Raw genomic sequence first — 14,363 nt, 5'->3', positions numbered from 1 at the left:
TTGGGAGTGTTGAAATCCAGTATTATCTCTACATCCATTCAGTAATAATAATTTATGATTTAATAATAAAAAATGTAATTGCTCTTCATCAATTCTGTGGAAATATGGTGTACAAAAGTGAAAAGTTTGCAAGCAATATTTTCTCAGCAAAGCCATATTTTCCTCTGCAAGCAATATGTTTTCATTTCTTCTGCAATGCAAGTGAATCAACACCAAATTCCAAACACACTCAAACACACACTTCAGTGACAAGTGAGTGCACTGGAGAGTGATTACAGAGGCAGTCACTCTGTGCCCATTGAGATGTCGAACCTCTGAATTTATACATTGAAAAAGAAAAATTCAAATGAGTGTTTACCCCCGTGCAAGTGAACAACCTCATCATGTCTGACATAACAAATATAAAAGAGGGCAGGGATAATTGTGGCATTCAATAAATGTGACATCTGCCTAGGTAATACATAGTTTTAGTAATGATCAACACCTGATCATCTGAAGAAAAAAATGAAAATGTTTTTTTATATATATGTTATCATAATTTTTATTTGCAATAAATAAAATCTTACATCATTTTAAACAGTTTATTTAATTGAGAGTTACAAATTAGCATTTAAAAGGACAGTGATGTTGAGTGTGTTGAGGAGTTGGCGTTGGGAGTGTTGAAATCCAGTATTATCTCTACATCCATTCAGTAATAATAATTTATGATTTAATAATAAAAAATGTAATTGCTCTTCATCAATTCTGTGGAAATATGGTGTACAAAAGTGAAAAGTTTGCAAGCAATATTTTCTCAGCAAAGCCATATTTTCCTCTGCAAGCAATATGTTTTCATTTCTTCTGCAATGCAAGTGAATCAACACCAAATTCCAAACACACTCAAACACACACTTCAGTGACAAGTGAGTGCACTGGAGAGTGATTACAGAGGCAGTCACTCTGTGCCCATTGAGATGTCGAACCTCTGAATTTATACATTGAAAAAGAAAAATTCAAATGAGTGTTTACCCCCGTTCAAGTGAACAACCTCATCATGTCTGACATAACAAATATAAAAGAGGGCAGGGATAATTGTGGCATTCAATAAATGTGACATCTGCCTAGGTAATACATAGTTTTAGTAACGATCAACACCTGATCATCTGAAGAAAAAAATGAAAATGTTTTTTTATATATGTTATCATAATTTTTATTTGCAATAAATAAAATCTTACATCATTTTAAACAGTTTATTTAATTGAGAGTTACAAATTAGCATTTAAAAGATACAAATGTTGTGTGTTGTTTTCTTTTTTACTTGCTATAACTGTAACATTACATGTGAATGATGGTTTAAAATTACTGTAATATTTGTTCCAATATTTTTACTCATTTACAAAGTGCTTTTTAAATGTATTAAATTCTGTATTTCATGTAGTCTTTCATATATAATATAATGTTCACATAATAAAACATTTTCACTGATTGTTGCATTTATGTCATACCATTTGACAGAATCTGTGTTAGGAATGTAACATCAGCTTTTATGTACTTCTAGCTTATTTGTATTCAACATGATTAAATTATAATTTTAATTGACACTGAAAACTTCTGCTGACATTTTAAAGATGTCTGAGGCGAAATTTCAATGGTTTAGGCTAATTATTTGCTGAATAAATTAGCTAGATAGTTTCTTTATGAGTGTAATATAATGAATAGAGTGACTCATTGCATCTCACAGTTTTAAAGTGAATTAAACTATTGCAGTGCCTCTGCTCGGTTTACAGACCTTAGGCCAAGACGAGGACAGATGCTAGTTTAGCGCTTTGAAATAGCAGGACTGATTACGCACTTCCTGCCCCTTTTCCACTGATCAAGATAATAATTGGCTGCCTGTGTATGGGGTTATTTCCATGCTATCAGTCCATCAGTCCAACTGCTTGATTTTGCCTTGCCATTTTCTCAGAGCAATACACTCTGCATGGTAATTAAAGATGCATTATGCAGTGAATATCAAATATCTGTTTGATGTCACTGGAACAAGTTGAATAATTATTAATAGATTTGGCAAATTTATTTATGCAAATTGACAATACATAAAGTTCAATGATGATCCATTTGAAAACTCTGATCATACGTTTGTAGATAAAAACATTTCTAAATGCAGACAGTATATGCACTGGAAGTGATTATAAGAATCTTTAATAGACAGGACATTTTAGACAGAAACCTGTTTAGTCTCTTCTAGTTGTATATGTATTCTACAAAACCATAACTAACTAACTAAATTCTTCTTAACAAGACGAAGAAATATGGAAATAAAAAAGGCAAAAAAGGAAGAAGACAAACAAAGCTACTCAAGTCCAGTCAGATTAGAATTCTTTAAGGCATTTATAGAGCTAGCAGGACCATGCTTGAAGGATACTGAATAATTTATTAATGCCAAGGTTAAACCGACAGCACTTCAAGAAAAGCTTTTAGCTACTTAGCTCTGCTTGTTAAAACATTTCACAAATGCTAATGATAAGACATCTATTTCTGCTTTGGACAAAAGTAATTAAGCAAGCTTTGCGGTAGCACACGCTAGCAAAACAAAATCACACTTAATTCCCCTTTGAATTCCTTCTCACTTAGCATGGTAAATAAATCTACCCTGTAGACGTGTTGTATTGCCATTTCTGCATGAAAAGCCATTTTACCTCAATTGTTACATCAAAATGATGGGCACATTGGGAAATCCTCGGAGGATGCTATTCATTTACCAAATCCAGTACACTGAATATGTAAGTGACAGTTCATGCAAAATGCGTTTTTGCACTCCACATCCTTGCTTGTTAACTGTTTTTCAATGTAAATATGTGCTAGACTAAAGTCTTTGACCATTGTTTTTGTAAGTGTTTCATTCAGATGTCCTCAAGGGTCAGGGTACAGACAACTTAGGGCCATTTTAACAGAACGCATATTTGCATTTCACTGTGCTACTTTTCAGTTGCTTTTCTATGTAAACATGCACCAGAGGGATGTTTAACCATTGCGCTTTTGCACTGTCTAGCAGATGACAGCATTTTAAAAACATGATGCTCAAGTTAAAAGAACTTTTAAAAAATGTATTTGCAGACCTTGTTTTTTTTTTCTTCTTTTTCAAATTCCACTGCTTGCGTCTTGCAATTTACAAGTTCAACACAAAAACTCGTTCTTTGTGAATGGCCCCTTAGAAAAACATCACTGACCACTGTGTTGTGCTGCTTTTTCAGTGTTTTGAAGATACAGACAACTTAGGGGTCATTCACACAGAAAGCATTTTTGCATTTCACTTTTCTAAATTCCTTTGTTTAATTGTAATCTTGTTAGGACATATTTCACCATTTCACTCATTAAAAGAAGTGAAATTTTAAAAATGTGCCTCTAGACCTGTTTTGTATTTTGTATTTTTCAACACACAAAAAATACGTTTGTATCTGTTTAAATTGCCTGAAAAACATATTTGACCACTGCTTCGCACTGCTTTTTCAGTATCTTGCACATGAGTGTTGCATTTTTACGACAACATATCAAGGGGCTGTTCACACAAAAAACGTTTAATGCATTCCAATGCACTTCTTTTCCATTGTCAAAATGCACTACTCTAGTGAAAAATAAATACACCAAAATCAATTTGAAATAAATGTATTTAATGCTAAGTATACTACAAATAAATTGACATATGTTTGCACTTAATAAAAATATCCTGCAATTGTACTTTTAGTATACTAAACTGTATACTTAAAATCTGCTAAATTGGAACAACTAATTTTTTACTTAATGTACTTTAATTGTGCGGAAGTATAGTGCTGAAGTCCAACTAAAGATACACTGAAGTTTATTTGATTGTGCTAAAGTGGAACTATTGCAAGTATCACTTTAAATCTCTTGCATTTAAAGACCTTTATTATTTAAAGATCATACAATCCTCATCAAGTGACATTAAAACACATTTTAGGCTTAATATGAAGAAATGTGCATTGCGCACAAGTAGTACTCCAAATAAAGTTTAATTATAATTTTTATATCAATAAGTCTCGAACGATATGTCAGTAAATATGCTAATAGATTTGAACAACACTTAGTAGGAAATAAATGTATTTTAAATATATTACTTTTTTACTACGGTAGATGGACGTGTTTGACCGTTGTGCGCCCATCCAGCATTTTTAGCAGCAACTTGCACATTACACGGTATACTATAAATGTGCTGCTCAGGTTAAAAGTACTGAAACAATAATAAATGTAAAAAAATCCGCATTTTCCTTGCATTTTTTCTCGCATTATTAAACGCAAAAAACATTCTGGGTGAATTGCTCCTTGAAAATGGTTATTGAGACATTATGCTGCATCCTATTTTTTTTTTTAAATAAAATACATCTTACATTTATCACATTAATGATGTTATCTTTATCATCTTCAATTCCATTCACACATGTTTGTTAACCCTCGCTGCACCTGCCAGCAAGGCAATTGAGATTATTCTAGGATAGACACTGTGCTTTGAGCAACATTCATTCAATCTTGAGAAGTGGTGTGCTTTGAGAGAGTCTATACCTTGTGAGTACACCTCTTCAGGTTGAGCCATGTCGTAGAATGCTCAGAATATATAAATGCAACCGATGAAGGGCAGTTTGGAGTGGTGTTTCATGAGGCAGTGTGCACAGGGAGGTGTCGTGTATGTGTCAAACACAATAGATGAGTCAACAGTTGCCTTGTTTGATTTAGTCAACATCCTCTCAGGCAAGCTCCTACACATCTCCGCTGGCAGAACATCCGTTTGGTTCCCCATCCGTGAACTTACGCCCTGTGAAATGAGCTTTCCATACAACTTTTAAAAACGCAAGCTCTCATAACACAGCAGGGACAATCATAAGAGTTGTTGGATGCCAATATTAAATAATACTACTTAACTCTGTAATTATAACTGTAATAATTTATGTGCACTTTTGCAGTTCTTTGCCTTCTAAATGGCCTTTTGCACCACATTAGAATTTTTTCACAACTCAGCGAACGGAATATAACCCCTATTTATGGGGGAAGCCTGTGCTTCGGCGACTAGACAGTTGGCATGGATTCATGGTTGAGGTGTCATCTGCTCTCATTTCCTCTCAGTGTTGCTCTCCTCCGTTGCTACGAACTTTATTTCTGCATTGGCCGTGCGGGAGGCGACACTGCTGTCTCTCACTTTGTGTCTGAAGAGGAAGGGAAAGGTCTTCCTGAAGGACTTGCGGAAGCTGGCGCCCATAAAACCGTAGACAATAGGGTTGATAGAGGAGTTGGCATAGGACATGCAGTTGGCCCATGTCTTGATCTTATATGTTGCGTAGTTGGCTTTGAAGTTGGAATAGAAAGACTGGAACAGGACAAAGATCTGAATGGGACCCCAGCAGATGGTGAAGAGAACAACAATGACCACTACCATTTTGGAAATCTTGCTCCTAATGGAGATAGTTCTCTCTGAGAGCAGGTGGACCTGAAATAAACAAGGTTTTGATATGATTATAGCGGGCAAAAGGGGTCTGATATATGATTTTACAAAAAAAAAAAGAAAAAAAAAGAAAGAAAAGTCCACATATTTTTATACATTTAGTGACAGCGCTCTGCAAAAGTATTAAGAATTTCAGTCATTCTAATGAAGTTATACACTGAAATGCAGTTCTTTGTATTTTTAATGTACTTAAATCTGACAAGATAAGAAACAATATTTTTTTTCTGTCTGGATGTTATTAACAAATATATAAAAATGAATTGAATACACCTCTTTTTGATGAAAATGTTTTCAGTTTCTAAATTCTAAATTTCATAAAGTAATGTTGACATAAGTAGTTTGTGTAATCTTTCATTCATATTTACATATTTAAAATATATTTTGTTTTAAAATATGATTAATATTGTAAAAACGGATATAATAGTCATGTGACAGAAAAGAAAGTTCCCTGTATGACTATTTGATTACATTAAGTTTTTTTTTTTTTTTTTTGAAAAATTAAGGCAAGTTAGGTTAAGTAAGAAAAATGGTTAAATTTTATTTAAGGGATTTGTTTTTAGATATTTAATTATAGATAGATTTTAATATATTTTTAAATAATGATTAAGATGTGTATATAAGAATATTCAAGGTGTACAGAAAAGTATATAGTTTTATTTTATTTATTTTTTTTTAACCTGGTGGTTACACCATTTATTTGTTGTTAATTTGTTTTTGTTTTTAAAGTAAAGCAACATGAATTCAATGACTATATAATTTTAGATATCCTTATTTATCACTGACCCTTAAATATTCCTACAATACAAAACTGCAAGATGCTGTTGTAACTATACACAGATAAATAAAACACTCACAATTTTTGCTGTAAAAACAGTTGAGTTTGATCTCTGAATTACTAAATTAGCCAGCATATTTTCTGGATTAAGGTCCCACAGCTCCATCATTATTCATGCTGTGAATCTGTTGGCTTTGAAAATGAACAGTACAGACCATTGCACAAATTTACAGTGAAGATAAAATAGTGAAGAAGATAATATGAAACAAAAGCATTAATTAGGAAAAGGGTACAAAACAAAATTCAAATGTGATTTTGCAGCACTGCTGCATAAATTATTCATTCCTCAAAAAAACTCAAAAAAACAAAACAAGAAAAAGACCTGTAAGACTGTGTAAACATCTGCTGGCCAAAAAGCAGTATGGTGACTCAGGAACTCTGAGTGAATGAGAGGTCACTCAGCTGTAATGTGGGAGATCTTTTTTTCTCAGATAAGATAGAGCTTTTAGCAGCTTTTAGTCTGGAATTCAAAGCGAATGTGTGGCAAAGCTATACTGTCCATGTATCAAAAAGCCACTATATTTACAGAGAAGTGTGGTGGTGGCAGCATCAAGCTGTGAGGTGGCTTTTCATTATCAACTGGACTGTTTTTTTTGTCAAAGAGAAAATACTGCAAATCTCAGTCTAATAAAGAATTTGTGCCACTGTTTGAAAATTGTGAAGCATAGGTGTGAACCTAAACCCTGTCACAAATCTGTCTGGGAAAAACAAAACAAAATTGGGCCCAAATCACATGTGAATGTTTCAGCTGTCTGACGTGTCCAAGGCACATCTGAACCCAGTGTATGCTATGCGTAACAGCAACTGATCTGTTCAGCTTAGTTTGGTTTTTGTAGGCAGCATATGATCAGCTCAGCAGTTGGTGAAAAGAATAAAGCCGTGTCTGAAGGAGTGAAAGTATATCTAGAGTAAATCTATTTAAGTAAATGTCTGTTTATTTCAACATATGATTCCATTTCTATCAAAAAATAAGTCATTAAATATATGCTTGTTTATCTTCAAAGCGTATATCTTGTTTTGTTCCAATCTTTTTGACCCAGAGAGGATTGTCTTTTTCCAGAAAAGTTAACGTTATTGCATTGGACTAAAACTTACTGACTTTGCTCATGCAGAGTATGCATTTTTTTTTAAATAACTTTTTGTGGTGTTCCTGGTACAAAATGACTACCCTATATATATAATTACCAATTATTGGATTTTTTTTTTTATATATAGAAACTCAAAACACAAAACGCTGCCTGTAAAGTCATGAGTTTAGGTTTCGGACACCGCCTATGTGTAACTGGACCACACCTACACCAGATGACTTAATGCTGTTTTTGCTGTGAAAATGAATTTTTCAAAATATTAAAAGTCGGGAATAAACACTCAAAAAAATTTTTTTTCTATTTTATATTAATATAGTTAATTTTATTAATATTTAAGTGTAGCATGTACAAAATTAAGCTCTGTATTTATTTATTTTTTACAAGGCTCTACATATATTATTTTGCCCTTAAATTATTTTTATTTTACCTTGTTAAATAAAGGTTACTACTACAACTCCTTTATTTCTTTACTTTTGAAGAGAAGAAAAGAAACCAAGATGTTTCACAGCCTCTCGGGAGGATATACACCTGAATAATAGATTAAAGCACATATAGCCTTTCATGTCCATTCAGTGGAGTGTCATCACTGATGGTTGTTACCCACGATCATACCTGATGGTTGTTATCCACTGGTTCCACGGAAGCTTGTCCCACTCTCTTCAGCATGAAGGAATAACAGAAGGAGATGGTAATGACAGGCAGTAGATATACGGCTATGAACTGATAGAGGATGAAAGCTTTCTCGTGGGTCTTTGATGGAAACCTCTCCATGCAGTATTTTCTTGGTCCATACCAATAGCCGTCCTCAAGCCTCTGGTACAGGAAGATTGGTATGGAAAGGATGAAGGAACCTTGTTGCATAACAAAAGGGATTATGAGAATTTGAATGCTTTTTCATTTATAGACTTTTAATTTATAGGAGTATTCTGGGTTAAATGCAGTTAGGTACTGTCATACACTTACATGGAAGTGGACATGTTTAAAAGAATAAATGTGAAGCCTGAATTTCTACTAAAGCATTTACATTAATTCTTCAGGGGAAAAAGTTATAGAAAAAAATGTAGAATTGTCTAAACCTAGTGGGACTACTTTTCTAGATGGACCTCTGGTAATTGCGTGTTTTGGTCTATACAATATTACAATATATACAAAAATAAAATATTAAAAATATATAATATAAAGGAAACAGATTATATTATAGTAAATATATTGCAGTTCTAAATAAAATACATACAATAAATATATAATATGTACAAAATAAATATGTACAATGTAAAAACATGTATGTACAAAATAAGTGCATTGTCTCAACTGATTAATTTAAATGTTAGTACAAGGCCACCTAATATAAAGTGTGTGTGTAAATTCTGTGTATGAATCATAATGAGATCAGGCTGAGATAACAGACAAACAACGTTGGAAAGAATAAAGAGATTCCATGGGCTGATTCACACAGAGTGCATTTCTGCAGTATTGTTCTGACAGTTGTGCCATGTCTGGCTGCATCTCGTGCATGAGTGCCATGTTTTTTAATACACTGTGTCAAAGAATTTTGAAAAACCTGTCTCGAGACGCTGCATTCTTTTTCACCGCTTTTGTCTCGCGTAGAGAACGTGTTCAATATAAATGGCCCCATCACACATTTACATTTGCTTCACTGTTGGGCCATTCACACAGAACACATTTTGCATTTAAAAACACAAAACAATGAAATGAAAAATTGAGTTCGTTAACCCCCTGGAGCCGTGTGGAGTACTTTTATGATGGATGGATGCACTTTTTTGGGCTTCAAATCACGACCCCCATTCACTGCCATTATAAAGCTTGGAAGAGCCAGGACATTTTTTTAAAGGGATAGTTCACCCAAAACTGAAAATTACCCCATAATTTACTCACCCTCAAGCCATCCTATGTGTATATGACTTTCTTCTTTCAGACGAATCCAATCGGAGTTACATTTAAAAACGTCCTGGCTCTTCCAAGCTTTGTAATGGCAGTGGGTGGGTGTTATTTTTCAAACGTCTAAATGAAGTCCAATTGAGCGCATCCATCCATAATAAAACGTGTTCCACATGGCTCCGGGGGGCTGGTGGAGGGGGGGACATAGGACATCAGTGTAGCATAATACAACTCTGATCGTATTCGTTTGAAAGAAGAAAGTCATATACACCTAGGATCCTTAAGGGTGAGTAAATCATGGGGTAATTTTCATTTTTGGGTGAACTATCCATTAATGACATTATAACAAAATTATCTTTCTTTATGTTTTGTGTATGTGATATAGAATTGTACTAAATGACTTACCGATCCAGATGCAGATGCTAACAATCATTGCGACACGAGGGGTTCGATGGTGCAGGGATTTCAGAGGATACACAGTCACATAGCAACGGTCTCCACTCATCGCCGTAAGAGTGATGCACGTCGCCTGTACAGTCACCTACACATTGCCAAACACTTTGTTATCATGTGTTCATATCATTATCAGGACATGCAAGACAGACACGCTCCAGAGCACTAGAGTAAACATGAAAATTGGATTTAACTAATCTAAAATCTAACACATCAAAGACACATCCGCATAATGCTTTCAGTACAGGCCAGTCTTTAGCTCATCGCCTTTTGAATTAATTCTAGACATACACAAAATAGCCCCATTCACTTGTGGTTTTGTCTGGTGAATTAATTGAACTGAAGTGCCTGATTGCTCATCTTAAATTAAAAGAATCAGGTAGGAGGAGAGGCTTTAGAGAATAAAGTCAATCATTGTGCCGAGTGTTTTTATGCAAGCTTAACTATCCCTTAGCTCTTTGATGCAACAGGTGTGAACAAAGAGCTGTTCCATCCCATCGTCTTTTGTGCAAGGTATCTAATGATTAAACAAAAAATGTGTGCTTGGCCTCAATCTGAGGAGGCCTGTGTGTCCGACAAGATAAGCTTCACAGTGCTTTTGGACCAAACCTGTATGAAGAATACAGGATTAGGAAAGAGCAAAAACACAGCTGAATTTATGCAGTTATTCCTCCCACAGCAATTGTTTGGTGTTTGTGTAAGCTGTTCATTTGTTCAGTAATTAAATACAGCTAAGAAAGAAGACTTGTAAATTAACAGCAGACTGGTACTGTACAAGTAAAATTTTATTTAGTTCCAATTGTCCTGAAACATTGCTAATTTAAGTGAATTTACTTCAAAGTATAGCTGAAACGAGTGTCTAGTCATATGTTTGACGGGCTAGCATATCCCTTTGGTCACATAGGTAGTTTTCTTTGCCTTTTCCTATGTTTTTAATGCTAGCTTTTATACTGTGTCCTACTTTTTTTGTTTGGCCGATGCAGTCTCTCACAAGGCAGTGAATAAAGATTGACTCACAATCACATCTTCTATTATCTACATGAAATGAGGGATGAATCATAATGTTGAAATGCCATACAAAAATAAGTTCTTCCTTCATGTACCCCCAAATGTAAAAAAAAAAAAAAAGGTTTTCTCAGAGCATTTCTGTTCAGTTGTGGTTTTCTGTTTTGATGTATATTTTGTATGGTTGTTTTAAATGGAACTGTTTGAGTTCTCAGAGGATTACTCTTTTATGTATTGCTGCAGAGAGAACGCTGTTGTTGGGAAAGCTTTGAAGCTTGTCAAGCTACAAGTTACAGTTTTAAAGTATAGCTATACTATAGTAGCTTGTTATCCTTTTGGAAAAAAGTAGTTAGATTACTACATTGAAGCTACTTAACAAGGAAACGTCTATCTGAAATTCAGAAGAAATACTGTATATCATTTAAATATAATTTAATCAGAGCTAAATTTTTTCAGCCCAAAACCAAGGATTTTTGAATGAATCTCATTTAGTGTGATTTATACTATTTACAGGTACAGTATTACAACTAATAATACACTGTAAAAAAAAAATGAGTGTAAACTGATATTCCCACAATTCCCTATGTGACTTCACAATTTGAAAGTTTTTTGTTTGAATAATCATGCTTCTTAATAGTTTTTGTTATCAGTTATGTATATTAGGGTTTTATGTTACATTTTATGTTGTTTAATGAAAGTTCATTGCATTATTTAAATGCCATGTGTGCAGTGTTGGGGAGTAACTAGTTACATGTAACGGCGTTACGTAATTTAATTACAAAATAAATGTAACTGTAATCAGTTACAGTTACTAAGAAAAAATGTGTAATTAAATTACAGTTACTTATGAAAATGTTAACGATTACAAAGGGGATTACATTTGAATATTTACACACATCCACATACAGATTTAACTGATTTCTTTCCCAAATTGCACTGACTACTCCGAGACATACGGCCCTATAATTTCTGCGATGCGGAAAACACAGACTGGTTCGTAGAATCCAGTCATAAAAACGGAATTCCTAGTATAGCCTAACGCGGACGGAATATGCCACATTTTGGACGAATACATCAAAAGTAGGTCAGTACACTTGAATCAAAACGCGATATGGACTAGTGTCTGAGAATATTAAGCCGCAAAAAAGACAATATATGAATCCTGCACGCTCTGCGTGTTGTAAGGTTAACCCTGCATGGTGTAGGTGTTTGAACATTATTAACAGTTGCAAATAAACATTCATTAGAAATGTATAAAAGTAATCAAAAAGTAATCAAAAGTAATCAGTTACATTACTTTAATAAAGTAATTGAAAAAGTTACACTACTATTACATTTTAAATAGGGTAACTTGTAATCTGTAACCTATTACATTTCCAAAGTAACCTTCCCAACACTGCATGTGTGTTACCATGATGGTGTTTTGTGTTTGCGTGAATTACCCTGTGCACCTTCTGTATATTAGTGTAGCCCAGAATATGTTACGGTTTTATATTTCATATGCAAGTAAAGTTTATGTTAATATTGTATAAAATTATAAGTTAGTGTACTGAAAAAAATACACTTCGAGAGAACCTAAACTGTTGGGCCTGTCAATTTTATTTCTTTATAATGTAATTGGGTGCCTTGTGAATAATGACCAATCAGGTATCAGGATATGGGAGAGGGTGGGACGAAGAACGAGAAAAAAAGAAGATAGTACGAGCGAGAAAAGGGAGATGTCAGCTAGATATCTCCCTATATATGTGTTTTAACTGGCTAAGCGTGACCGCGAAGTTCCTGACTAATTTAAAGTGCGTCACAGACATTAATAGGAGAACTATTGGTGGCGAGCCAATGCATCTCGCATAAACTGTCTAGGATCGCGCTCGTTGATAAAGAGAGTGATAAGGGGAACGATAACGTATGTGGACTGTGGTTACTGCCCACACTCCAGTCCAGTAGGTGGCGGTAAATGCACCTTTAAGTTGGTTTGCCAACCGCCAATAAAATTTAAAGAAGAAGAAGAAGATGTGGACTGTGGTGACTGGATTGCCGTCTACCGCTGACCAGAGTTGAGAGGATTCAGAGATCTGAAGGGCCTTACCACGGTAGGAAGTGCCCACGGATTAACGTTGACGTCTGCCAAATGTGCTTCGGGGGGATGGATTCCGATTAGGAAACCAACAGACTGTGACTGCGTATGATCCTGATTTAAATGACTTATATCTTAATCACAGGTACCTGCTTTCAGTTTTATTTTATTTTGTTGTGGCTCAGGTGAGTGAAGCGGCAGTGCGTTCTTGGCCTCTACGAACACAAGAAGCAAAGAGGCCTGCAACTGGAACTAACAAGTATTTTACGTAGTATTTGCCTGTTTAGAGTGTTATACATTTCATTGATTTGTGACAGTTCTTGATTTTGTTTCTTTCATATTGCTGACTGTTGATTTTACATATAAAGCTAATTTGATAGGAAGGGACTACACACTTGTGGTTTGATAGAAACTTTATTGAAAAGACTACCACTGTAACACGAAATAATTATATTCTTTTATTTTTTATTGGCAACAGATTCATTTTAATTAAGTAAATTCGAATTTGGGTTAACTTTTAGCTTTGTGGTTAGTTGCATTTATTTTTTTCCTGATATTTTGAGATTAAGGTGTGAAATCGGTAGCAACACGAATTGAACCCATCATATAAAAATTCCCAGTGGCAGGAAGGGGGTGTTACATTAGTATATACTTTAACTTTGATTTGATTTGACTTTGATTCTTCATGTGGCTTTCTTTTACCACCTGCATTATGGGTGGTCAGTTTTTGGTGCTTTTAGTAGCAGTACACATTGTTGAATTTACATTAAATTTTTCTTGTTTGTAAATTACTGTTTTATACGGTAAAATTTACAGTTTGTTCTGTAAATGTCTTTACAGTTTTTCTGTATTTTTTACAAAATTATTCCAGCAACCACAGCTGTCATTTAAAAAAAAAAATATTTATTAATTTATTACAGTGTAGAAAATCTCAGTTGAAAACAGATTTATTCAGTGTTTACAATGTTTGACTTAACATTTCACTGTAAAAAGATGCTAAACAATGCAATACCTACTGTCATGCTACTTAAAGGTGCAGTGTCTAAATTTTAGCGGCATCTAGCGGTGAGGTTGCGAATTGCAACCAACGGCTCAGTCCTCCACTCACCCCTCCCTTTAGAGAAGCTACGGTGGCCGATACAGGACTAAGATGTCGTCGGTAAAGACAGCAGAGAGCAATGAGATTTCTTTACAAAGGTAAATTAAGGAATTGTATTTACTTAATTATTCAATAAAGCTGTCACGGGCAGGGTGTTCCAGAGATCAGGCAGGACGACGAAGAAAAGGATATTTAATGATATGACAACAGGAGATCCAGACAGGGTAGACATCAACACACAGGGTAACATTCACAATAACCGACAAACTAGAACACAAGAGACAGGAACTAATATAGGGCAGATAACGAGGGGCAGACAGGTGAGCACAATGAGGTGATTAACTGATAATGAGAACAGGAACCACCAAATAAGGACACAGAGGGAGAAACCACAATCGACAGTCCACAGGGGTGTGACA

General features: G+C 34.5%; 1 protein-coding gene across 1 annotated transcript in view; it reads right to left on the bottom strand.

Moving 5' to 3' along the window:
* Window positions 1-4,892: 4,892 nt before the first annotated feature.
* Window positions 4,893-14,363, bottom strand: part of kiss1ra (KISS1 receptor a) — a 17,388-nt gene continuing 7,917 nt past the window's right edge. The window contains exons 3-5 of the mRNA XM_016530280.1: window positions 9,719-9,854; window positions 8,027-8,265; window positions 4,893-5,476 (exon numbers count right to left, since the gene is read on the bottom strand). Of these exons, the coding sequence (XP_016385766.1) occupies window positions 5,102-5,476; window positions 8,027-8,265; window positions 9,719-9,854 (750 nt within the window). The 3' untranslated portion in view covers window positions 4,893-5,101. The remainder of the gene's footprint in view (window positions 5,477-8,026; window positions 8,266-9,718; window positions 9,855-14,363) is intronic.

The sequence above is a fragment of the Sinocyclocheilus rhinocerous genome, unplaced genomic scaffold (assembly GCF_001515625.1).
Source record: "Sinocyclocheilus rhinocerous isolate Xijiao unplaced genomic scaffold, SAMN03320098_v1.1 scaffold484, whole genome shotgun sequence".
In the NCBI taxonomy this organism is placed as follows: domain Eukaryota; kingdom Metazoa; phylum Chordata; class Actinopteri; order Cypriniformes; family Cyprinidae; genus Sinocyclocheilus; species Sinocyclocheilus rhinocerous.
The sequence above is the reverse complement of the archived record's forward strand: the minus strand, read 5'-3'. Positions and strand labels throughout refer to the sequence as shown.